At 46.9% G+C, this 26,759-nt stretch overlaps 1 protein-coding gene across 4 annotated transcripts in view; it reads right to left on the bottom strand.

Annotated features, from left to right (window-relative positions):
* The window catches only part of NEXMIF (neurite extension and migration factor), a 154,730-nt gene that overhangs the window by 10,963 nt on the left and 117,008 nt on the right, over positions 1–26,759 (bottom strand). For all 4 annotated transcript variants that reach the window (XM_033072499.2, XM_033072498.2, XM_033072500.2 and 1 more), the window contains exon 3: positions 312–436. In XM_033072499.2, the coding sequence (XP_032928390.1) occupies positions 312–387 (76 nt within the window). In that variant the 5' untranslated portion in view covers positions 388–436. The remainder of the gene's footprint in view (positions 1–311; positions 437–26,759) is intronic.

Genomic DNA, 26,759 nt, shown 5'->3' with positions numbered 1-26,759 from the left:
AAGGGCTACAAAGTCCTGGATGACATTTTTTCCCCAAGAAACCAAACTAAAATCTCTCACCCAAACTACATGAGTTCATAAACATTCCCAGCCATTCCCATGCACAGGTAGAAGCAGTTCTTGTTAAGGCCTAAATAGGTGTAGATTTATGGCTGGAATGATTCCTTTGCAGAAAACACCCATTTACTCCCCTGCTCCACCTTGCAGAGATACCACAAACTGCTAATATTAAATGCACAAAAGGAATTAGGAAAATAAGTTGGCTTCCAAGTTGTCGCTGCTCCCTCATGTACCATAATTAAGTTCCTTACCATTTTCTTTCACCCCATTAATCAGGATAGTTTCTTGGTCTTCTGAGGCACAATCCTGCTCTTGTTGGTCATCCATCAATTTAACCTCTTTCTGTTCACTCCATGCCCCACTGCATCTGGCCAACCTGCACATTTCCAGAAACACAACCAGAGTCAGTGCAATCCCCAGGATCAGCTCAGGGAACCGTGAATAAAAAATAACAACAATAAAACACCCCCACACTGCCTCACACGCTGCCTGCATCCTCCTTAAGAGGACAAATCCAATTTATTTAGGCTCTCAGCTTGTCACTTTTCCACTCCAAAAGCCAAGTCTCATGTATTTTCAGAAGGTGAAAATGTTGTGTATCAGCATTTCCTTTCCCAAAGTCCTGCTTAGGGAGGTGGAGAGGTGCTCAGCACCTCTGCAGGACCCTCCCCTTCACCCAGAATTGCTGTGCAAAGGCACTTGAGTCATGTCCAGCCAGGAAAGTACATCCATCTCCAGATGGATCAGCAGAGAGAGGAAGGAGAGGATTCATTCCAGTTCATCCACAGCAACTCTATGATGGAGCTGGAAAAAAATACAAGTACTGGAGTGGCAGCTGCTCACCCTGCTAGCAGCTCAGCCACTGCCCTTCCAGGCAAAGGCAGGTATGAAAAACTTCCCCAAAAAGCAGGTTTTTTCGTGGAAAACTATCTCCAATCTCACTGCTCACCACGGGAGCTCCATCCTTGGAAGCTTCATTCCCCAGACCCCTGGGACTGTTCCCAGTGTCCCCACTGGGTGAAGCAACACCTCCAGTGAGTGATGAGGCTGGCTGGGCTTGGTGGGACTTCATCCTGAGGTGAGGATCCAGCCCAGATCTCCTCCCTTCCTCCACTGAGGTCCCCTCACCCTTCAAAGCCCCACCTGCCTATGGAGAGGGAGCAGGAGCAACAATGATGTGACTGAAACCCAGGCATGGGTGGCACTGGAGAACCCTCATCAGTGCTCCTGATTGACAGAATTTCACTCCTTTGACTGCAAATTCAAGTCAAAATCTATTTTATGCCCTTCTGGCAATTCAAACTCAATTTTTTCTCTCTGACAGAACAGGTACTAAGATTGTAGCATTGGTTTAGGTGTTTTTCTGGGTTTGGGGTTTTTTTTTGTTTGGCTTTTTACTTTTCCCATCAACATTTGTCAGTGTCTGCTGTTCCCACAGCACTCACTGCCCTGGGGTTCAGCAGCCAAGCTTCATTCATATTCAGATTTGCACTGGAGTCCTCTTAATTAACGTGAAATCTTTACAACCGCCTTAGTAAGTGAAACCTTCACCCAACTTAAAGATGTTGTGACACCGAGAGGAAGATAAGAATAACAAGCATCAGTAACTCCATTCCTTTGCATATTTAGAGGAATATTTAACTAACCCCGAGAGTTTTCCTTTGATGCAAATCCCCCTCTCAAAGCTCTCCAATGCCAGCCTGTTTGCTGTTTTAAGACCCCTCTCCTGCCAGACCCTCCCCACAGCCTGAGCTCCCTCTGTGGCCTTTCATTGCTGACATGTTGGAGCAGGAGAGACTCCCAAACTCAGAGCAGAGATCAGAGTTATTTTTCCATGCAGGAGATTAATGTGTGAGTGTGCAAGGTGCTCTGCATCTGCCACTGACAGGCTACAGCTTCGTGCCTCCTTGATAATATCTCCGGCCTGCTAAATGTGCCTTAATTAACAGAAGTATTAATAAATTAAGTTTTTAGAATATCTACTAATGAAAATATTAATAAAATATTGTCAGCCTCGGGAGAACCAGAGGGGTGTCAGGAGACCAGAGAACCACCACTGGCTGCACACATGGGCCAGTGTGGTGCTGGGGAGGGGGCTGAGGTGTCACAGGATGGTTTGGGTGGGAAGGGACATCAAAACCCATCCAGTGCCACCCCCTGCCATGGGCAGGGACAGCTGCCACTACCCCAGGTTGCTCCAAGCCCCATCCATGAGGAAGGAGTCCATCTTTCCTTGGTTCTGATGGATACTCAAGGGCCAACCTTCATGGAGACAGCAGGGAGCAGACAGGGGGCAAGCAATGAGCATGATGAGCAGCCAAGCAAACAGGCACAAAGGGAGAGTTTCTAGACCTTTCATCTCATAGTATTATGATTTTTTTGGGATATGTGTGCACAAGGGGGAGGGAGGCACACCAGGGATGTTCCTGGTGGATGAGGTCCAAAGGCTGGAGAAGACAATGAAATGCAACAACAAAGGGGATGTGCTTGGGGACAACTCTTTTTCCTCGACTGCAGTGACCCAGAGAGCAGAGCTGAGAAGGGCCCAGATGGGTGATCTTCTCACAAGGTCAGACAGAGATGAAGTACAAATGGGACAGACAATCCAAGTTTGCTGAGACCTGCTGAACCTATGGACCAGTGTGACCAGGAAAGGTGAGAGCTCAAAAGGGATGGGGAGAAAGGAACTGGGAAAGAAAAGCTGACAAAGGGGCTGGATGTGATGCAGAACAGGAAGGAACAGAAGGCTGGGGATAATGAAGAGAAGAACAGTTGGGTCCCAGGCAAGCAAAACTAAACCAGGAGAGGTCTGGGGGACAAAGGCAGAGCACAGAAAATACATTGGGCAGCAGCAGAACACAAGAGTCATCTGCAGACTGAGGTACAAAAGGGCCAGAATACAGATTTCAATGTGTCAGGCCACTGAAGAGAGGCAGGGCTGGGGTCATGCTGTTCTGAAGAGCTGGCAGGAAGAAAATCAGGCAGCAGCTTGAAGTTTCTGAACTTGACTGGAGCCAGAGTGGATGGAGGAAGAGGATGGTGGGTGGAAGGCGATGGGCAAAGCTGTGGGGTGGGATGAACTGCAGAGCTCTGGAGGAGAGGAGGGGAGCACAGCAGGGCTGGCTGTGCTCAAGGACAGGCACAGCATGGTCAGGCACAGCAAGAATTCAGGAGCACTCCTGCTCACTGCACCATGGCCTGCTGGGATCACCCCTGGCACCACAGAAAGTCACTGGAGATGGAGGGCAAGAAGCAATAGGAAGCAAGCAGTGGAGCTGAATGATGATCCAACCAGTTTTAAGCACAAGATGGACAAATTAATGGGCAGAAGGACAGGATGCAGAGCTGTGGGCAGCAATACACAGGGCTCAGTGACCTGGAGAAACCCCTTTCAGCCCTATGGCTCAGGTCAGGTGAAAGAATGCAAGTGCCTCTAAAAACCCTCAGCATCCCAGATGAGGAAATTTCCCATTCCTCACAATTCCTGTCAGTTTTTCTATTTCTAGTGCTAACAAGGCCATACAAAACCTGTTAGTGACAAGCCCACACATCTGGGAGAACACAAACACAGCACCACAAAGGAGCCTCTGCCACCAAAACAAAAAAACAGTTCCTTCAGGGGGCCAAGAAATCCAAAAAACGCTTTTGTTCTCCTTTAAAAAATCTCCTGAGACACTCAAGAAGTTTTATGGCTGTTGGTGTTGCTGGAGTGGAGGCAAACATGGCTGGAAAATGATGTCTCAGCTGCCAGCTCCCTCTGCTCCCAACACAGCAAGATCCTGGTGGAATGTCCCTTCACCAGCTCCTTGGAGTAAAACCAGATTATTACTTCTTCTAGAAATTCCTAGAATCCCAGAATGATCAGGGTGGGAAGGAACTCTTGAACAGAGAAGGAAAGACCCAAATTGCAAAGTTAAAAATCCTGGACATGATCTCTCACTCACCTCCAGTCACATAAATGATGGACCTGCTGCTCACTTAATCCCATCCAAACTTTAGGATTTAAGCATGCTCCTGTTAACACTGATTTTACAGAGACAAAAGAGGAAATGCCATCCTTTTATACAACCAAAAACAAACTTACAGGGGATAAAGCAAACGAGTTGGTCATGATTGCCACAGAATCCAGTGCTTGGCCACTTAAATCTATGCATCTGTATCTCTATATCATCTATAAATACAAATATTTATCCACTGCTGCTTGAACATCACCTCATTCATATTTCCTGGGTACCACCATCACACCACAGAGTTCAATACTCTCTGCCCAGGCAGAGGAGGGGAAAAAATCTACCAGGTAAAAAAAGAAACAGCCCACGAGCCTGACTGAAAGTCCAGCTGCACACATGGGAATTCTATGAGGGGGACAAGATTCTGAGCTGCTGATGGCTGCTTTGGAATTAAAGTTGCAAGAGTGTTTAATCTGCAAGCTGAATAAACAAAAGGTCACTCACACCCAGACAAAACCCAACACGCCAGCTCCTATTTACACACAGCTTCCACATCCTGAGTGCTGCAGCTCATGGAGAGGGAGTATCCAAAGTGAAGGAGAATCTTTTTATGGAGAAGTGGGGGAAGAAAGCAAAGGAGAAGAAGAAGGAGCTGTGGCTTTTTTTCCTGCAGAATTGTGAATAAGGGCAGGTGTTCTATATATGCAGTTGTATCTTTCAAAAAAAGAGCTTTAGAGAAATTAATTACATGTCAGAGCCTCTGACAGGTCTTTTAAGAATTGTGATACTTTTGAATGAAAACATTATATACTTAAAAAGAAATACCATGTAAATGTCTCCGAGATATTTACAGTCAGTGGAGTAATAGTAGGAGAGGATTCAGCTCTCCCTGTGGATGGGGGATGCTGAACACTCCATTCTCTCCTCTCCACCTCTCCTGCCCCTGCAGGACCTCAGCAACTGCTGCAGAAGCTCAGAGCAGAGTTCAGGGCAGGGAACAGAACCCAAAATGCTGAGCCCACCTCTCTCTCCTCTCCAGGCTCCATCCCTGAGCTCTTCTCCACAACAAGAACATCACACACCCCTCCTGCTGTGCTGCCACAGACAGCTGGACCTCTGTAGAGCCAGGTGGTTTTCTGCTTGGTTGGTTTTTTCATTGGTTCTTTTCCCCCTTTTTTTCCCCCTTCTTCAGTCCCACAGCAGGACTCAGGACAGAACTTCCCATGTAGAAATTTTGGTGAGGCAGCACCAGAAGCCACAGCAGTGCCAGGCTGGTTGTTACTGACCTGAAGGATGCTGTTTTCCTACCAGATTCTGAAATTCCCTGATCCTTTTTATTACAGGGATGCCATTTGATCCTTGTTTTTTCACTGTAATTTCATAACTGGGGGATGAAGTGCTCAAAATTTTCACTTGCCAGTAAATGAGGGTGTATTTTAAAACTAGCAGCACCTCCCTAAGTAAAACTGTTTCCATGAATTTACATTTCTACCTAGGCCAAGGGTCTCAGACTTTTGCCCATGATAAAATGAAAATGTCCATGAAAAAAATGCAGAGTACCTGAGATTTCCAGATCTGACAGGGTCAGAAAGGTGAAGCTCCCAAGGAAAGGCACAGAGTGAAATCATCCCCCCACTCTGCCCACCATGAAGTGCTGCTCCAGCCCACAAAAGGGATGTTGGACTTGAGGGCTCTGGTTTCAAAGCTCTTTTCCCAGGAAGATCTCACAAGGAAACTGCATCTCCCAGCAGTTCCTGGGCTTTTGCTGTCAGTGATGGTGAGCAGACTGGAGAAAAGCCCAAGTGAAGGAGAAATAGGAAAGAAAGAAGGGTTTTGTGGGACAATTCCAGCAGTGAGATATCTAAAACCCTACAAGAAGGTAAGGCCTGATAGAGCCAATGTTAGCTGAGAATAGGTTCAGGTATAAATACAGATAAAAGCCTCCAATTAGGAATAAATCTGGGGGGGGAACAAAGTGGATTTAAAAAAAAAGGAGCTTGCACAGAAAATGGAGAACACAAAAACCATGAAAAGAGGAAACAGTTTCAGAAGTGGTGTGTTCCCAGAAGGTGTAAAGGATGGATGAGTTGTTAATATTCATAGCAAGACTCCACTTTTCCTCAGCTGAAAGCAGATGCAACAATTACTGCAGAGCCCAAGCCCCAACTCCAGCAGACCCCTAGACATGATATTAAGAACAGGCTATTTAAAGGCAGCTCTCATATAAATGACAGTCTCTGACCTTACTCTGGGAGGACATAAGGTGTGAGTGTTTCAAGACCTGTCACAAACAACTTTAAGGCAAAAGGAAGGAAGTGAACAAAATTACAGCCTTCCTGACAAAGCACACGTTAAATACCAAAGGAGCTCTCTCTGTAAATGTATTCTCAGACATCAAGAGCAGCAGCGCATCACAAAGGGAAAAAGGTGGCAATTAAAATCCTGGAGGAGCTGAAACGCTTGAGGGAACGTCTGAAATGTGGAGGGTTTCAGCATTAAACCGTCCTGGGTTAGGAAAAGCAGAGCTGCCAAACCCCAGAGAGGAGAGCTCCAAAATGCAAAGCAAGAAATGGAAGAATCACTGGAGAGAAGGGGAAGCTCGTGGGGAAATGGGATCAGGAGATTGAGAGAATGGAAGGGAAAAGGATGGTCCAGGGTCACAAACAAAGGCTCAGATGAGCACAGCTCCACTCCACATCCCCACAGGGATCAAGAACCTGAGACAACCTTGATGATTCAAGTAAGGAAGAATTAAATATCCCTTTTTACCAAATGTGGGCTGAATTTGCACATGGGGCCAGGTAAATATTCCCCAGGGAATAATGAGGGTGAGGAAATGCAGGAACCCAGGTGGAGCTCACAAGGGCTTCAATGAGTGCACCCCATTTTGAGGACAAGAAACATAAAGAGAATTCCTGCCTACCAAGAGCAAGGGAGGATGATTAAGAAGAGTCTCTGGGGGTTTTTTTTGGTCATCCTCTCATATTTTATAGAAGTGGAAGGAAATGAAGCAATAATTAGTGTCAGCAGCTGCATAATTTTGAAAAGCACTGGCAAGTGAGGGGGAGATTTTCATCCCCTGAAAATGAGTAAGAACACAAACTTTGGTTTTAGCTGTGATGGCCGGAAGTAAAAACATTTCTAATTAATACAATCACAGAATGGATTGGATTGGAAATGACCTTAAAGCCCATCTCACCCCTGCCATGGGCAGAGACACCTTCCACTGTCCCCTCTGCTCCAAGCCCTGTCCAGCCTGGTCCTGGGCACTTCCAGGGATCCAGGGGCACCACAGCTGCTCTGGGCACCTGTGTCAGGGTCTCACCACCCTCCCAGGAGAGTTTTACCTCTTCATTCCTAATCTGAATTTCCCCTCTAGCAGTTTAATATCCCCTTGTCTGGAAAGCCTCTCTCCATCTCTTTTCAGAGCTCCCTTTAAGAGCAAAGATGCCCAAAGGCAGCCCGTGATGTTTTGTGATTTTTGTCTTTCCTCCTTAAAAGCAGCTGTATTCCAAACAAGTAGTTTTTCACTCCATCTCTGGATAGAAAGTTAAGATAAATCAGAAATGTTAAGGGCCTGGATTTCTGAGGAAATTAGAGTGGAATGATTAAAAACTCCAACTCTCATAAATCTGCAAAGGTTGAAAATTCAGCAGGATCGTGGGGTATTAACCTCACAAAAACAGGAGGACTCTCCAAAGCTAATTACACGTCAGTCTGCTCTAAAATAACAAAAGCCTAGAAAGAATAGTTTGGGATGGAGATTTCTTGGCCAGAATTGCTTCATTCAAATGAACTTATTACCCAGATTCTCTTTCTGCTGCTGTATTTATGGATCCATTGACAAACCAGTGTCTGGAAAGCTTAACAAACTCTTCCTGTGAGCCTCATCAGGAAATAGGAGAGGCCAAGGTCAAGTGCATTAAGATTACAGAAGCTGATGAAGAAAGGGGATGTCTCAGAGTCCCTCACACACTGGGTATTATGAAATAATTCATAATAATATGAAATAACTCAATATAATATGAAATAACTCATAACTAAGCTGAAGAAGGGTGTGTAAAATTTTCTTTAGAGATGTGGATTGATGCAGAGCCAGGACAGCACACAAAGAGTTGGATTTCACAGGGATATGCTGAAGAAAAATCTCAGTCCTAAATTTTGCCTCTTTCCCTATGAGAAATATTCTCTTCTTTTCCTTGTTAAAAAAAGGAAGCCAGGTTTAAAAAAAGAAGGAGGAATTTTTTCTGTATGAATTTGTAATATATTGAAGTTTGGACTAAGGAGGGTAATTAGGCTGGTGCCGGAGGAGGATGTGAAAACTCATCAGGATATTTGCAGTAACCCTAGTGGGGTAAACATTTCTCTTTTCTAATATCTTCAAATTAGAAATTTTAGAGGAGAAAAAGAAATTTTAACAAATCTCGTTTGTCTCTTATTAGCAATTAGCTGGCGTGGACTCTGGATAAAAAGTGTTAATTTCTAAAGTACACATAATTTTCATAAAAGCACAGATAGGAAACCAAACAACAGAGTGCCTGGCTTAGGCACAGGAAGGAATTAAGCCGGAGCAAGGAGAGGAAAGGCTCATTCCTTCCATGTTTTACACACAGAATTGGTTCAGGGAGCTGTTCCCTTACTATGGGACATAGGTGTCCAAAAACTATATATAAATATTACTATTAAATATCACAATCTTTATCTATTAATATTAAATATCACAATCTATATCTATCTCTATCTATATATAACTGTATACTATATATATCTATATATAACTGTATACTATATATAATAGTTATATATTTATAAAATTAAAATATATATTAAATATAATAACGAACAAACAATATAAAACAAATCTTAAAATAACTTTGTAATACTTATATCTCAAATCATCTATTCTATTAATATTAAATACTAAGTTCTACAATCCCAGAATTGTTTGGGTTGGAAGGGACTTCAAAGCTCCTCTTGTTCCCATGAGCATGGCCATGCCATGTGCTAAATCCTGGGCCATCAGCTTCAAGAAATTAAAGAGAAAAGAGGCAAAGGTGAGAAATCCCCCCAAAAAGGGTGATGTTCCACAGGGATGTGGAAAACAAAATCCCCTTAGAGAACATTTCCAAGTTTCCAGCCAGATCCTTTGAATATTCCTGAAGAACTCCCAAGTTTCAGGAGGATTTTTTCTTTCTATGTAGATATAAATGCACTGATAGCAGATGGGCCCTTCCATACGATCTCCTTTTAAATTTCCAACTTCATGCAATTCCTGCTTATTCCTTGTGCTTGGAAAGGAATTTCAGCTCTGGAGCACAAAGCTGGGGTTGCTTCTGCTCCTTTTGTTTTGCTTTAAAACCTTTAATTACACAAGCAGGGAGCAACTCTTAAATACATCACCACCTCCATCATTTTTCCCTGAGAGCAGCTCGGTGCAGCAGCTCTGCCTGGCAAGGTGAGCCTAAAAATGACCTGCACTTAGGGAAAACATGCAGCACCTACTGACTTGGGTTTATTTTCCTGAGTAGTTTCCTACAGCTGACACAGCTGGACCACTGATTTTACAGGTAAAAATCCCTCCCAGTCTCATCCCGTGATGTGTATCCAAAGGAGTGAATGCTTCTGACTATAAAGGGAATCAGGGGAGGTAGGAAAAGGAAATGATCAAAACACTTATCACACCGAGAAAAGAACTTATTAGGCCTGATAAGGAGTTGGAATTGATGACAATTATAAGATACCATCCATTTTTAGCTAATAATTCAGAAAATGGATGAATTATTTGAGGAATAATATGTGATCATTTATTTAAAGACTTGTACTAATGTATACGCTGGAGGAAGCGGAGCTGAGGTTGTAGGAACACTTTAACACTTACATTCCTGGATGGTTCTTCCTTCCCACTCAAATGCACAGATTTAATAGCACTGGATTTAGTTTTAGGGCTATAGGACCCCTCTAGAAAACATCAAACCATTTTCCAAGGCTGTTTTATACGCTCCACTTTCCTATTCACGTCTGAGAAATCCAACATTTTGCCTTTGAGAACTGGATCATTGATTCCAAATTCCCAAACAACCCTATCCCCCACTCCACAGGCCTTAGCAGATCACACAATTAGATGGAAACAACAATTAAATCTAAATTTTTCTTGGAAAGATTTTGGGTTCCGCCAGCGTCGGAGGCGATTTCTGAAGGCAAAATCCCACAATAAGAGAGATTGCATCTCCTAAGATATCAGTCCAAACCTCCATCCGTATCCAGGTAACAATCTGGAATGCTGATAGTTAAGAGGAAAAATATCTGGACAGCTGCCCCAGCTCCCTGGGAAGCAATGTTTAGTTAAAGTCTTGGATATCACTGAAAGAAGATGTGGAGATGTCACACTGAGGCTGAAGCATTTTTTCAAGTGCTGAATTATTCACCCGTGAATCTCAGATGTGAAATCCAAATGCTCCGGTACTGCCCCGGCTTTAGACAATGGCTAATTCCTTTCTGTGCCACTGCAGGGTCTCTTCATCAGCTTTCTTTCATCTATAATCACAGCCAGGTCATGGATTATTAGTCATATTCAGTGCAGAATTCAAACCCTGCTACACCAATCAGTCAGGCTGGGACTCCCCCGGCGTTAACACCGCGGCTCTCGGAGGGTCTGACTGCTCCTGGCACGGCCTCACAGGGCACAGGCAGGGACAAATGCAGCAGCCACCCGCCCAAGGCAAGAGGGAAGGAGCCCTGAGCTGGGAGAGGACACACAACAACCTGGGGCTGCCAGGGATCTGCCCCAGCATCCCACCTGCAGCCTGGGGCACGGCACAGGGGAGCACAAATCCAGGCGTGGTTTGGGCTGGAAAGGATCCTAAAGATCAGCTCATTCCTGCCATGGCCAGGGACACCTCCCACCATCCCAGGCTGCTCCAAGCCCCATCCAGCCTGGCCTTGGACACTCCCAGGGATCCAGGGGCAGCCACAGCTTCTCTGGGAATTCCATCCCAGCCTCTCCCCACCCTCTCAGGGAACAATTCCTGCCCAAAATCCCATCCAGCCCTGCCCTCTGGCAGTGGGAGCCGTTCCCTGTGTCCTGTCCCTCCATCCCTTGTCCCCAGTCCCTCTCCAGCTCTCCTGGAGCCCCTTTAGGCACTGGAAGGGGCTCTGAGCTCTCCCTGGAGCCTTCCCTTCTCCAGGTGAGCACCCCCAGCTCTCCCAAGCTGGCTCCAGAGCAGAGAAGTCAATATGTTTGTCCTCCATATGAACACAGTGGGAAGAAAAAAAATCATAAAGACAGGCATTTATCAGCCTTTGCTGGAGGTGTTACTTTGCATATCAAGCCATGAGGATGCAATTGTTTCATTAGGACTTTGCTGGTGTTTGTAACGTTTAATGAGTCTTGGAGAACAGAGGAAGAAAATACTACAGGCACTGCTGCAGCCAAGATAAATAGGTAAACATCCCCTGCCTGACATCAGCTAATGCATCACAGCTCTGCTCACTCAGGGCAGCCAGGAGATCAATTCTTCAGTAAAAATAAAATACTCATATCCAAATCTGCGCTCACAACGATGTGACAGGAGGGAAATTCGGCTTGGCTGGGTGCTCCAGGCCTCTCTTTGTCTCCTCCTCATGCCAAGCCCTGCTGAGGGCTTTGCCTTCCACAAAATAAGGGTTTTGTCACTTTTCCTCAAAATAAACAACCTGGACTTTAAAAAACTTTCTCAGGAGTCAGCAGCCAGTGTTCCCAGCCTCTCAAGGACACTTCATTGTCAGTTCCAAAGTACCCTAGATAAATTGAGAGCAATGATGGAAAAGTAAAACCAAACAAAAAAACCCAGCTTCTCTTTGGCAAAGCTAAAAAACATTTCATATCACTTCAAATCCCATCTTATTTCTGGCTATACTTCTGAGCCTCCCACTGTGAAGAGTAAGATCTCAACAAAGTCAAAATCCAACCGAAAACAGATTAATGAATGCCAGCTGAAGCATGAATTCATGGTTTTGTACCAATTCTTGTGGAAAACCAAGGCCAGGTGATGCACAGGATGCACCTCAAGGTTTTCCCCTGGGGTGGACTTTGTTCATGTCCCCTCTGTCACCCACCTGTGTCACCCTGACCCTCAAACACATGCTAAGATTTAAGGGGTGACCACCCTTGTGGGGGTGGTCCAAGGGGCAGCACACCTCATTTCCAAGGGAAAGATGGATGTGATGGATGGGCACCCAGAGCTCCCCAACCCAAAATCTCCACCCCCCTAATACAACATTGACTGATATTCCACCCAGACCCCTGCAAACAGCAAGGAGAGGGGAGATAGAAAGGAAAATGGAGCCCACAGGCTCTGGCTTGGCAGTAAACACCATCAGGGAGGAAGAGTGACATGGATGTGGCTGCACTGTGCCATCTGTACCCTGTGGTGCTCCAGCTCCAGCAGTTGCTGCCAACGCTGCTGGCCTGAGCTGGACAAAATCCAGCAAATTCCACCCTCAAAGTCAATGCCAGTGGATGGCCAGGGTGCACAATTATCATCTGAAAGAGGAGAAGGTCGCTCCTCTTCTAAACCTCACCTCTAAACCTCCTAAATCCAGCCCTGCTGCTGGGATAAAAGGAGGTGGGGAGGATGTGACCTTTGCATCCCGTGGCAGCACAAGGAGACGCCGCCACCTCCAAGGGATTTAACAAAATCCCTCCAACACCTCGGTCCCTTTCAGCCTCAACACCCTTGTTCTTCACTCTGCAATCAGAAGGGGAGCAAGGCAGGAGCTTGGGGATCCTGCACATCACAGAGGCACCTCGAGTCCTGCTCAGACTTTACAAACACCCAGGGCTTTTTTGGGCAGCAGCCGTCGATTCCGCAGCAGCTTCCGTCTATTTTGGGCTCAAATTGATTGGCAATTTTGAAGAACGCGCTGCAAATTGCTCTGCTAATCACAGCAGCTCCAGCCATGGAACTGTATTAAAATAACATCAGTGCTGAGACACAAAACTGAGATCAGCCAGGGAATGCTGAACTGAGGTTGCCTGCTCTGGAGCCATCATCGTGCCTGCCTGGAATGCTGCAGCCTCCTCAGCTTTTCCCTGCTCTGCAGTGATTCCAGATTCCAGATGGCTGCTTGCATCAATTAAACAATAACAACACTTAGGGCTTCAGTATTTCCAGAAAAGCAAGTGGTTTTGTGGTGGCCATGGCCTTTCCCAGGGTGCAGCTGCCTTCCCAATGCCACCCACGGTGGCACACATGGATCAGGCTGCAGCTCTGCAGCTCTGACATGCTGAGTGTCAGCCACGCCTGGGAAAGGCCATTCATCCAGCTGAAAAATAAGGTATCTCTCCAAGGAAATATTGACAGACACAAAAGAAGATTTAAAATTCCTCTTATGCCAAGTTGTCTCTAAACCCTTTTAGTGGAGACAGGGCTTTGTGACAAGTGGGGAAAGGGTCTGCCCCGAGCACGTGGGTGCCACTGTCTGACCTCAAGCCCTGCTCAGCTCTGCCTTCCCCCAGCTCTAAACCAACAGAGCCTTAGGGAGCATCCTCTGTGTCCTAACAGCCTGCAAGGAGAGTCTGTGCCTCCACCCTCTGAGATGAAGATGGATGGATCCCTCCCTTCTGCATCCCAGGTGAGATCCCAGCACCTCCCACCAGGGTCTGGAGAACTTGGGGCATCACTCCAAGCCAAGGAATCTCTCACCACGGAGACACAATGACACTGTGTTGTCTTATTTTCCAACTCATCACTTCAGATTTCTAACGAGATAAAATTAAAACTTTCAGTCTGATAAACCAAAAACCATCCTTCAAACTCCAAGCCAGGGACATGCACCCAAGGCTGGTCCTGCTCACTGCCATGGGTCAGCCAAGCTGTGGTTGTTTGGATTCAGTGTGTGGAGCACAAGGCAGGATCCTGCTTGGGAAAGGGCTGCATCCATGTGGGACAGACACCAGCAAGCGTGGGGAAACAGCTCTTCAGGAGATGGGGATTAAAAACCTTCCCTGTGCTGAAGGGTGCTCCCACCACTGACTGTCCCAAAACACCACAGGAGGGAAGGGGAACAATGGCCTCTGTGCTGGCTGGCAAGCACAAAGGTGGAGATGGAAGGACAAAGCACCCAGCTCCCCCTTCCATCATTTCCCTTACCCTGGTGAAATATCCTCCACAGTGCATGGAATCAAAGCCCACCGCCAAGTTCAAGAACACATTTAATGCAGATCTATTCACTTCAAGGAGTGACTGCACAATGGAGAGCTTTCCCCTTCAAAAAAATATTCCAAACTGCATGCCTGCTTTTCATTCTTCTGCATCTTAACATTTAAAAACTACAGCATATTTGTAATGAAGACACACATTGTATAAACCACAGCCTGCTCTAAAAAGCAGATTTCATAAAGACTTGCCACGGTACAGGGACAAGGACCACTTGTTGATAAATTACTTTCACTCTGAGAGTGGAAAAGTCATATTTGCACACACCCTAAGTGGTGCTATTGTTGAGCAATTTGATGGAAGTCCAGCAAAACACGCTGTGCAGGTTTTTATTTAACCTCATTTAAATCAAATTAACCAACAGGGATGGTGTCTAGGGACGAAGCAGAGTCCTGTACATAAATGAACAAAATGTATCACTGAGTGCCACATCCAGTCTTTCCATAAACACCTCCAAGGATGGGGACTCCACCACTTCCCTGGGCAGCCCCTTCCAATTCCTAATTACCCTGACTGTGAATAATTTTTTATTAATGTCCAACCTGAACCAGATGAGCTTGGAGCTTGGAACCAGATAAGCTTTACAGTCCCTCCCAGCCCAAATCACTCTGTGATTCCATGATTTGCTGATGGAAAGATTTGATAACACTGCAAGAGTGACACGTGTGCATAAAAAATGAAATAATAATGAAATCCCTCTGACCATAAAGCCAGTGTGGGAACAGAGCTGGAAGTGAAGACATTCAAACCACACAAGAGACTATTAAAATCAAAGCCAGGGTAAAAAGTGCATGGGGTGAGTGCTGCCCAGGGAGAAGAGCCTGAGGTTTGCTCACCCTGAACCCCAGGGACGTGCTGGGGAAATGCCCTGTCCACCCCAAAATGAGAAAGTTCATTTGGAAGATTTAGACTCCTGGAAATTAGTGCAGAGCTCCAGATCACAGAGAAAACAGGCTGCCTAAAACTGACCTGGGATTTCATTAGAGCTGGTAACGGTGGGGAAAAAAACCTTCCCAAATGTGCATTACAAATTCAGTCTGTAGAAACTCTTTCAAAGGTATCTTGGTTAAAGCAAATGATGTGCAGGCGTTTGATTTGCAGAAAATCAGGGATTCTGCCTCTGGGAGCAGTGGCAGGAGCAGCAGCTGGTGGGCTGGAGGCTGCAGGGAAAGTGGGGCTGAGCCTTTGCTGGGAGAGACAGGGAGGAACCAAAATCTTTGTGCTGGTCCTGGACCTCTGGGGAACTCCACCTGCAAAATCCCAAAGCAGAATTGATCAAATCTCATCTTTGCTGAAAAAAAATTGCAGCTGGCACCTGGGAGTTTGTGAACTCCAGCATGGAGGAATGAAGAGTGGGGGGCAGAGATGTGGCCACGTGCAAGAAGTGACTGCACTGTCACTGCAGCCTTTCTGCTGATGCAATGGAGGTGTTTTCCTGACTGAAGAATGGGAAAATGGTCTGGAGGCACTGACACAGACTCGTAGAATAATGAAATGGTTTGGGCTGGAAGGGGTCATAAAGATCATCCCATTCCAGCCCTGCCATGGCAGGGACACTTCTACCATCCCAGGCTGCTCCAAGCCCCATCCAGCTTGGCCTTGGACATTTCCAGGGATCCAGGAGCAGCCACAGCTTCTCTGGGAACCTGTGCCAGGGCCTCCCCACCCTCCCAGGGAACAATTCCTTCCCAATATCCCATCCAACCCTGCCCTCTGGCAGTGGGAACCCATTCCCTGTGTCCTGGCACTGCAGAGCCATGTCCCAAGTCCCTCTAGATGTGGCACTAGACAGGGCTCAAAGTCTCCCTGAGCTTTTCCTCACAGGACAGGAGTTCCATCACTTCCATCACCTTTTTGGCCTCCTCTGGACTCGCTCCACAGCTCCATGGCCTCCCTATGCTGGGGATTCCAGAGCTGGAGGCAGCTCTGCAGCTGGGGTCACTGTGAAATACCCATCCTCTGTCTTAGCAAGAGAGAGCAACAAAAACCCACTGAATAAACTCCAGAGCAATGCATAAATTAACTCCTAAACCAGTCCTCTAGCTGTGCCCATGGCTCTTGTTTAAGGAACAGGCATTAGCACAGCATCTTAAAGTCACTTAGAGGATTCCTGGCTATTACCCTGGCGAGGTGACGCCGCCAGTGATGCTGCAGGCAGAGTCTGTTTTCCCACCCTGGATCTTAAAAATGGGGATTGGCATGTCCAAGTATATTTAAAGCACAGGGGACAGGCTGCTCTCCCAGCAGGACAGAGCCTGCAGCAATCCAAAGCCACGGCTTTTGGCTCGCCACGCTGGAGAGGTTAATGGGGAAGGTGCCGGATGGCGAATCCCGACCTGTTTGCTAAACCCACATGATATCCCTGCTAAAACCTCAGAGCAGGAGCTGATAAACGGGCTGTGCTGAGCTCAGGGCTGCACAGCTCAGGCTGCACCCCAAGAAATGGGAGTGGTTTCAAAAAGAGTCAATTTAGGCTGGGCACAAGGAGGTGGAAGCTGTCGGTGCCGGAGTGAGAACGGGAGCTGTGAGCCCAGCCAGTCCCTGGTGCCGCTTCCAAGGGCTCAGCCTCTGCTCTGCACGGTTTATTTGCAAGTTTGTCATATTTAAAAACATTTAGGGGTTGGAGTGAGTCCAGAGAAGGGAAAGGGGCTCAGCCTGGAGAAAAGGAGGCTCCTTCTGGCTCTCCCTAATTCCCTGACAGGAGGGGACAGCCGGGGGGAATTTGAGATCTGCTCCCAGGGAGCAGGGACAGGAGGAGAGGGAACGGCCTCAGGCTGGGCCAGGGGAGGCTCAGGGTGGAAACTGGGGAAATTCCTTCACCCAAAGGGCTATCCAGCCCTGGCACAGGCTGTCCTGATGGAGTCCCCATTCCTGGAGGGATGGAAAAGCCATATGGATCTGGCACCTGGGGACAGGGGTGAGTGGTGGCCTTGGCAGTCTCAGAGGGATTTTCCAGCCTGAATGAGCCTGTGATTCCATGGCTGTGCAGGAAAACCAGAGCTCTTCCAGTGGGGCAAGCAGCAACCTGAGAGCTACAGCAGCCTCACCCCTGCTTTAAAACAATTTATGGGATGGATTTAGGGCTTCTGCTTTGGGTTCATCCTGACCTGAAAAACACAAAGGTCTTGCCAGAGGAGTGACTTACCCCAGCAAGAATTAAGTGCTGCAGAAAAGAAGCAATTAAACCACTCACAGTGATTCAGTCCATAAAACATTTTCACTGCTATTTGTCTGGAAGTAACTTGCTAGAAATGACAGACCCCACTTACGTGTAATGGGTTTTGGAAGAGGTGGGAATCCCCTGGGACAAGACACCCAGGCATCCTGTAGTGCTCTGATTCTGCACCCAGCCCCAGCCAGGGCCCACTCCTCCTTGCTGATCTTTCCAGCCTTAATCATTCTGTGATTATATGGAAAATCCCAGAGCCAAGGAAGCAAGGGAGCAACTGAAAAGCACAGCTCAAGGTGGAGACTTCTGAGGCTCACATCAACTGCAGACATGTTTAAAATCTGAGAACATTAAACATTTCCTGGTCTTTTTTCTTTAATATCAAGGAGATAACCCATGATAACAAACTGCCCTGGTTCCTGAAGTGGCCCAGAGAAGGACCAGGCTGGGGGTGCAGAGGATGCTCACTCCCTGAGCAAGGGAGCTGCCACTCAAACACCTGCACAACAACCAACCAGGGCCAGGAGGAACTGGACAAAAACATCTCCCAGGGGTGATTTTGGCCCCCCACCCACCTTTCAGCCCCACACTGCTGCTCCCTCAGGAATCCTCCCCATTCCCAACCCACAGACAGGCAGGAAATTTCCATGTGCAGCCCTGCAAGGTTTATCCAGTGCAGTTCTGTGCCTCAGTCTGCCAGATGACAAACGTCCTTGGCTCCCATTTACTTCAAGATGTGCTGAGAGCCTTTCAGAAATTAAACCTCTTTATTCCGAGGTAAATGACGCATGTTTTGCTGCACAATCTCCTTCCCTATTATCCCCCGTGCCCAGCACTGAATGCAGGTGTCACAGATGGTGCAACTCCATCCCACTAAAGGGTTTTCTCCCTCCTTTCTTGGAGCCAGGAATATTTTCTCTCAATAGCAAGCAGATCTCTGGGTTGAATTAGCTCAGTTGTGTCAGGTCACTGCTGCAACTCCCCTGTCTACCAGCACAGATTTCTCTCACTGTTGCTTCTCCTGGCATGGATCTGCCAATATTTCATTAGCAGATCCCTGATAGTTGTTCTTTGGAGAGATGGGAGGAAAACGACAGCATTCCTCTCACTCTTTGGGCCTGATTGTGGGAGGGAGGTGAAGCCCCATGGAATTTATGCTCAGATTTAAAAGGATGTGATCAATTTGGAACTCAAAGCACTTCCATGGTTTTTTCACCTCGGTTCACAATCCAGCAGCTCTGCAGAGGGGAAGGATTTTAAATTATCTAAATTTAGTGCTTCCAGCTCACCCTGTGTGATCAGCACTGACTGTTTGGTGTCTTTCCCAATGCTTGAGCTCCTGGAGTTGAGACCTGACGGTCTCACCTGAACCAAAGCCTGAGCCTGGCCCACCAAACTGCAAAGCAATGCTTGAAATATGAACCAAATACGACTCAGAAGCTCAAAAACCCAGCACACACATAAAAGAAATCAGAATTTACTCTTTAAATTGTGTGGTTTAACCAGTCTCACAATTTCTGAGCATTTAAGGATTCACCTTGTCCCTTATCTTTTACCATTTATCCAGTCTGCCCCCATTTTTCCCTGAGTCCATCCTTACACACTCACAGGTGCTGCAGTTCCTGCTCTCATTTACCTGCATGATGTCACCATTGCATTAAATGGTTGGAAATGCAAAGCTACAAGACACTGCATCGTTTCCCTCTTTTACAGAGGCTCAAAAACAAGCAAAAAACAGTTCTGAATAGTAAATTAAACTGGACTTACAATAGCATGCAAACAGCAGTTGTGTTTGGTACCAATTTCCCATCAAAGGTCCCTTTAACAGGCACGAGCACCTTCTCACATGATAAAGAAAAACCAAAGATGCACAAGAGATCTCTCTTGAAAATCTTACAACATGTAGATGCATATCCATAAAAATATTCCCCAGCAAGTTAGAATCTACTTTTTAAAACTACAGCCCTAAAATGGCTCAATGGATGAAAACCATTTTTGGTTTTCTGTTATTTTTTCGGTTTTTTTTTTTTTTTAATTGCATCTGGGCTGACAGCTTGAACACTGAGCTGCAGCCTGTGAGACAGAAATACCAACTCACTCATACCAGCAGTGCTGCTCCCAGTTGCTGTAATGATCTTAATCAAAGAGTATTGTGACAAAAAAAATGGATTCTGGTCTGCCTGCCTTTGGCATATCCTAAATATCAGTGTCCACATTCCACATGATGCAGTTGGAAAAGAGAAATTCCCTCTACAGAGAGCCACAGAATGGTTTGGACTGGAAGGGACCATAAGGATCTTTTTGTTCCACCCCCTGCCATGGCAGGGACAGCTTCCACTGTCCCAGGTTGTTCCAACAACCTGGCCTTGGACACTGCCAGGGATCCAGGGGCAGCCACAGCTGCTCCAGCCTCACCACCCACACAGGGAAGGATTTCTCCCTAATATCCCATCCATTCCTGCCCTCTGGCAGTGGAAGCCATTCCCTGTGTCCTGTCCCTCCATCCTTTGTCCCTCTCCAGCTCTCCTGGAGCCCCTTTAGGCACTGGAAAGGGGTATAAGGCTTCCCTGGATCCTCCTTCTCTCCAGGCTGGACACCCCAGCTGTCCCAGCCTGGCTCCAGAGCACAGGGCTGTGTGTGGCAGGCTCAGTGTTCCCACAACTCCAGGCTATTCCCAAAGCCAGCAGGATCCAAGGGGACAAACACTGCCTCTTGTCCTTCCCCTCCTGCCATCCATCCCTGCCCCAGAACTGCAGTGGGGAGAAGGGCTGGCCTGGGCAAAGGGGATGTCAGATATCCATCAATACTGAGCTGTGTTTTCCAACCAGGTGCTGGCTGACCAGGTGGGATCCTGTGCTGTGTTGCACCAGCAACTCCACCAGGACCACACCTAGACAGCGCTTCAGGATAAAAGCAACAACCTTTTGATGCTCTCATGACGTTGTTAATCACTCAATCTCACCTGTTAATCCAGGTTTAACAGAACAGCCACCTGTGACCATCTCAGCTTGCCACATCCCTGCCATCCCCCGCCCTGTTGTACCCTTGTACCCTGGGCAGGATCCAGCCCTGCAAAGCTCAGAGCCCCACAGGAGCCATTTCATCCCTGCTGTGAAAATGTCACGCTCTAATTTGTGGCAGAGCACAACAGAGGCAGGGAAAACATGAGGAGGAGGAGAGTAACACCAAGGGGAAAAAATGCCAGGATAGGGAAGGGAGAACACTCTATTTAAATCCTGTGTCAGTTCCAAGGGAAGCAAACAAGGTGAGCGAACAAACATCGTGCTCCTGCCTCCCACGACCGGGAGATGCAGAAATAGGTCCTGCAAGTTCAGATAATGGAAGCACAACGTGCAATTCTATTCCTGCCACACACAGCCCCACGTGGAGCTGCTGGGTACAGGAGCTGTGTCTGCAGGAATGTTGGGAAGAGGATTTCCCTGTGCCAGGTAGGCTGTGGAGGAAGAGCTGGAATGCCATGTGGGTGACAGTGCTGTCACAGAAAATGTTTAAAAACCTTACAAGCCCCTGGGAATCTGTGCCACTGGGAACAAGCAGGAGGAACATGGGGTTTTGAAGGCAGCCCAAGAGCTGCCAGTCTGGAATCTGGGGTTGGACCAACGGAGAAACCAGAGGGATAATCAAGGAAAATGACTTCCAAGACCACCAAGTGCTGGACACCACCATGACAAATAAAGAACATCATGAAGTGCCACAAACACTTTCAGGGATGGCGATTCCAATGATTAACCACTCTTCCAGAGAAGAAGTTTTTCCCAATATCCAACCTGAGCCTCCCCTGGCCCAGCCTGAAGCTGTTCCCTCTCCTCCTGCCCCTGTTCCCTGAGCAGATCTCAAATCCCCCCGGCTGTCCCCTCCTGTCAGGGAGTTGTGCAGAGCCACAAGGTCCCCCCTGAGCCTCCTTTTCTCCAGGCTGAGCCCCTTCCCCAGCTCCCTCAGCCCCTCCTGGTGCTCCAGCCCCTTCCCCAGCTCTGTTCCTTTCCCCTCCATGTCTTTCTTGTCCAGAGGAGAGGAGTCATGGCAGAGGCACTTTGTCCTGAAAAGCCTGGAACGCCGATGCTAATAATAACAACCTCCAAAAGCCTGACCGTATTTATCCCGGGAAAAACAAAGAGTGAGCATCTGTCACCAGCCCTTGCTTGCCAAGATGCAGCTTCCAAAGTACTCCATGGAGTCCAGATTGGCAATTCTGGGCAAGCCTGGCCAGAGGAGCTCGAGTACGTGAGCCACACATGTGTCACCAGCCTGGACACGGTCCCCGTGTCCCCAACACCTCCTCTGCCAAAGGTGGGGCTTCCCCTCTCAACCCCCCTCAACCCTTCTTCTCCAGGGTCTCCAAACCTGGGATCACAAGTCCCAACTTCAGCTGCTTGGGCTTGTTTTTCTAAAACTGTTTTTCACCAGGATGAGCCTGTCTCAGCTCCACAAAGGCATTCCCAGAGTCCTGCTGGACAATCCATGATGAAAAACAGAAGAAATCACAGAAATTCAGCTCATGGTATCTCTAGGTAGTTTAGATCATAACAACAACTCTGTGGGTCCTGGGCAGTGTCTGTCACCTGCTCCATGGGCTGGTGACAGAGATGCCTGACAAATCCACCTTGGACTTCCTCCCTACCAAGCCACAAACTCTCCAAAACTTCCCAAAATATTTTCTACTGCTGTCTCTAAAGCTGACACTTGCACACCATACAGACCAAGGGTGACTTTCCTTCTGGGTGTTATTACTAAAATAATCACCACTGGCTGCAACACTACTGGAAACAAAACAACATTTGCATTTCACTCCACAAAAGTGGCTTTGCTAGGCAGGAACATTCCTACCCTTGCACCCTGCCTGTGTTTTGGGGAAGCAGAGCACAAACAGAAATAGGAATAAATGTTCACATGGAAACACAAGTGGATTTAGGTGCAGCTTCAGGCTTAAGAAAATCACAACACAGATATGAGCAAAATAAACATTTCCTCTTTATTAGCTTCAATTAAAGAGTTATTTTGTTTGGACTTCCCTCGCCTGTGTTTAAGCTGCACCAAATTTGCATCCTTTTTGAAGCCATACAATCAGATGATCATGGAGTCACTTAGGAAGGACAAGCCCTCTAAGATTTTTGAGCCAACTATTCCCACAGCACTGCCAAGGCCACCACTACCCCATGTCCCCAAGTGCCACATCTACACAGCTTTAACATCCCTTCAGGGACAACAATTCCACCACTGCCTTTTCCATGAAGAAATTTTCCTTAATATCCCATCTAAACCTCCCCTGGCACAACTTGAGGCCGTTTCCTCTCCTCCTGTCCCCATTCCCTGGGAGCAGAGCCCAGCTGCCCCTGCCAGGAGTTGTGCAGAGCAATGAGGTCTCCCTTGAGCCTCTTTTTCTCCAGGCTGAGCCCCTTTCCCAGTTCCCTCAGAGTGGGAAAGAAATCACTGGAAAAGTACCCAAACTTGGAAGTGGGACTGGTGGATATTCACTGTCCACATCCATCAGTGGTGAAAAGAGAACTGAATTTATTTTTATTTAAACAGTGTGATGCCACAGTGGCCATGCTGAGCAGAGATGGGAAGAGCTGACAAAATTTCCCCTAAAAATTCCCTCAATGTGCTGGGCAAAGGACAAGGCTCACTGGAGCAACCCCAGTGGATAAAGATCCTGATGCTGAACCAGGAGGGAGCACTGCCTGGACCTGCACTCCTGAGCCTAAGGCAGACAGGGATCACCCCTCACCACTCAGGTTCTGCCAACAGGGAAACACCAGGAATGGTGCTGAGAATGACAGTGATGGGGAGGGAGAAGAATAGGGATGATGATGATAAGGCAATAATAACAGTCATCATAATAATTACCCCATTAATTTCCTTAAGGTGTCATTAATTTTATGTGACTTCTAAATACATAATATAAATAAATATATAATAGATATACAGTGTGTACTCTATATAAAATATAAAATAAATAAATATATGTAGAATATAATTTAAATCATTTTAATTTTAAAAGCCCTGTGCACATAACTGACTAAATAACTAAAAAAATTGGAAATGGTGCCTCAAAGCCTTTTTGGCCAGGAAGGGATGGAGGTACCCAGGGGTGAGGTGCTGCAGATGGGTCCAGTGTGTACCAGGGGCTGGGGGGGATCCAGCAGGGATGGCTCTGGCTCGTCCAGGCCTCTGCCTGCTCACAGAACTGGAGCCAGGATCCAAAGCCAGCCCAGGCAGCCCCCAGTAACTCTGCTGAGAGTGGAATCACTGAGCTCTCACTGCTAAAAAGCCCCTTTGAACGTGCTGGAGTGTCTTACATAAGATGGCAATAAACTGGCACCAAAAAAGAAAGCAAGTAATTACACTACTGCCTTGTAAGCTTTGATTCTGGGCTGTTTGGGAACAATCTGAGGATTTTTTTTGTGAGGCTTATGAGGATAATACTGAGAACAGCAAAGCTTTGGAGGTGGGGTGTCCAGCTTTCAAGGTCCCATGTACAACACAGGTTTCCTTAGAATTTCACAGCCTGACAGACACGACCAGAGAGAAGCAGGAGACATTTCTGCCCTTTCCTAGCAGCTTATGCATTATTCCTTAAAAAAAATAAAAAATAAAAAAAGGAAAAGAAAAGAAAAACTTTCAGAGAAATGTGGTGCCTTTATTCCCTTGTGTTGTTTAAACCGTTTTTCATGGCACTGCACAATGAGCTTTCTTTGGGAAGTAGAACAGGAGCTTTTCCTCAGACCACAGCAAAGCACTTACAGCTACAGTGCCTTGAGAAGGTGGTGGATAAAATAAAGAAAAGGGAGAAGAAGCTAAAAGGAAGAGAGAATGAATGGGGAACTTGAATCAGGAAGAAAGAGCACAGGGGGAAAAAAGAAGGAACAGGCATCAAATGCAGGGATAATTGCAAAGCACCACCACACTCCTGGCCAGGGGAAAAAAAAGGAATTGTAGATGAATCGTGAGGATGACAAAGAATCCCTTCAACAAGTTGTCTTTTATCACAACTTCGCTGCTCTACAGCTACACTGCAACCAGGAGAAATTGCATCATGTCAACAGCAAGTTTATGGAGATAAACTGACTGGAGCAGGGGAAAGATGCTGCAGTCACTTGTGCTTCCCTGCCAGGCTGCAGTGAATTCCCTGAGAACAGCACACACAGGGCATGAGAACCAAAACACATCCCTGAAAGGGGCCCCTCCAAAATATCCCTGGAGGGAACCTCCTAAAAATCATCCCAACCCAACCCAGGGGCATCTTTCACTAGACTGGGTTACTCAGAGCACACTCCACCTTTTGTTGAGGTTTATATTGGATTTTAGGAGAAATTTCTTTGCCCAAAGGGTTTGTCCAGCCCTGGCACAGCTGCCCAGGGCAGGGAGGAGTCCCCATCCCTGGAGGGATTTAAAGCCACGGGGATGTGGCACTTGGGGACACGGCTCAGTGGTGGCCTTGGCAGCGCTGAGGGAGTGGCTGGATTCGTTCTGAGAGGGGCTTTTCCACCCTGAACAATTCCATGATTCTATTCTGTGGTTCCCAGCCTCTCTCTGATCCTTCCCCAGAAGCACTGGAGGGCTTCTCCTGCTTCCTTCCCTGGGCTCCATGCCCTCCTCTCCCCACCCAAGAACGGCTGCTGGCTCAAATGCAAATAGTGCACATGCAGGCACAGGAGCTTTTTTTAAATTCTGAAAGCTGAGACTTCTAAGTTTATCTCAGAAGGACACTGGAAAGATGAATAGAGAGAAATTATGCAGAGAAAGAGAAAATATTCAAAGAGTGGAATTATGTATGCATAATTGCCTGGCTCCCTGGGGTGCACGGGCGAGTACACCAAGTCACTTTGTGAAATCATTCCCCACAACTCCTGTATCCTAATTATAGTGCAGTAAGTGGGGAGAAGCTAATTTTTAAACAGTCCTGATGGGGTAACTGGAAGAACCATAAGGATGCTGTTTAACCCCTTGCCTACTGAGAGGCTTCAGGCAAAGAAGCCAACATGGGAGGAATAAATGAAATGCTGGTGAAACCAATGCATAGTTCTCTGGTTGATTCAAAGGTGGTCAGCAGGAGAACTAAAGAAGCACAAGCCTTCAGGTTAGAGGAGAAAAAAAAAGGGCAGACATGGAGAAATAAGCCAAAAAACAAAAACAAAAACAACACCAGTAAACATGACCTCTGCCCAGACTTCAAAGGAGATGGAGGCAGCATTATGGTGTCTGTGTCCCTCTGCCCTGCACAGCAAATTCTCAGTCAAAAGCTTTATAAGTCCTAAAGCCTGTGCAGGAATCTCTTTAACCATGCAGAAAATGCAACCCCAGCTGCATTCCCCAGTGCAGCAAAAATTATCCCTATTTAATGGTCCCTGGAATCATGGCTGGCATGGGAAGGATCTGGACCTTAGGAACCCCTCACAGGTATGGATGAGACAGCAAGAAAGCTCTTCACAGGAAAATAAAAGGAGTAGCAGGAGATCCCTGCTCTCCAGGTGTGCCAGGGGAGGTTTAGGTTGGATAATAGGGAAAATTTCTTCCCTCAAAGGGTTTGTCCAGCCCTGGCAGTGCAGTGGTGGAGTCCCCATCCCTAGAGGGATTTAAAGCCATGTGGACGTGGCTCTTGGGGACATGGGGTCAGAGGTGGCCTTGGCAGTGCTGGAGGAACAGCTGGACTCAAAGATCTTAACCAAAGATCATTTTCCAACCAAAATAATTCCATGATCCAGCTCAAGCTCTCACACTGCCCTGCGAGTTCAGCTAATGCAGAAATCAGCCATCAAAGGCCTTTTATTCTCACCATGCTCAAGTCTAAGCCAAACAAAACCACTCCTGGAAGTCCTTAAACTCAGATATTTTGACTAAATTCCCTTTAAATTTCTCAGCCTGCTAATGTTTGTTCTCATTCATTCCAAACCCCTTCAAATGTTCCAATTAGCATTGTTTTTCCCCTATCGGAACAGATGCAGGCACACATTATTTAAAAAAAAAAAAAAAAAAAAAAAAAAAAAGAAAGATAAAATACACCATTTACCCATCCTAGATAGACAAAGAATGATTTTGTCCCTCAGCCATGCCTTGCACAATGCCACTAAAAGCATGAAAACACCACTTAGGACTCCCAGGGATGCAGCACATGCTGCTGCAGCCTCTGCCTGCAAAACACCTGGATTCCAACATCTGCTGCCAAGACACAGAGAGGGAAAAGCAAAGGCTTGCACTCCAGGTTGCATTATTTTGAATCCCCAGGGTGTTTGGGCTGTTGTATTTCTACCACACCCTTTGGAGGGGAGGGACCCCTGGAGATGGATCCCCTTCAGGGAAGCTCTTAGCCTGGAAAAGGGAGGCAAACACTTGCAGGGCCCCTCTCTGAGAAAAGCCACCTCCAAA

This window comes from Catharus ustulatus, chromosome 14 (assembly GCF_009819885.2).
Source record: "Catharus ustulatus isolate bCatUst1 chromosome 14, bCatUst1.pri.v2, whole genome shotgun sequence".
Classification (NCBI taxonomy): Eukaryota; Metazoa; Chordata; class Aves; order Passeriformes; family Turdidae; genus Catharus; species Catharus ustulatus.
This window is presented reverse-complemented; position numbering and strand designations above follow the sequence as displayed.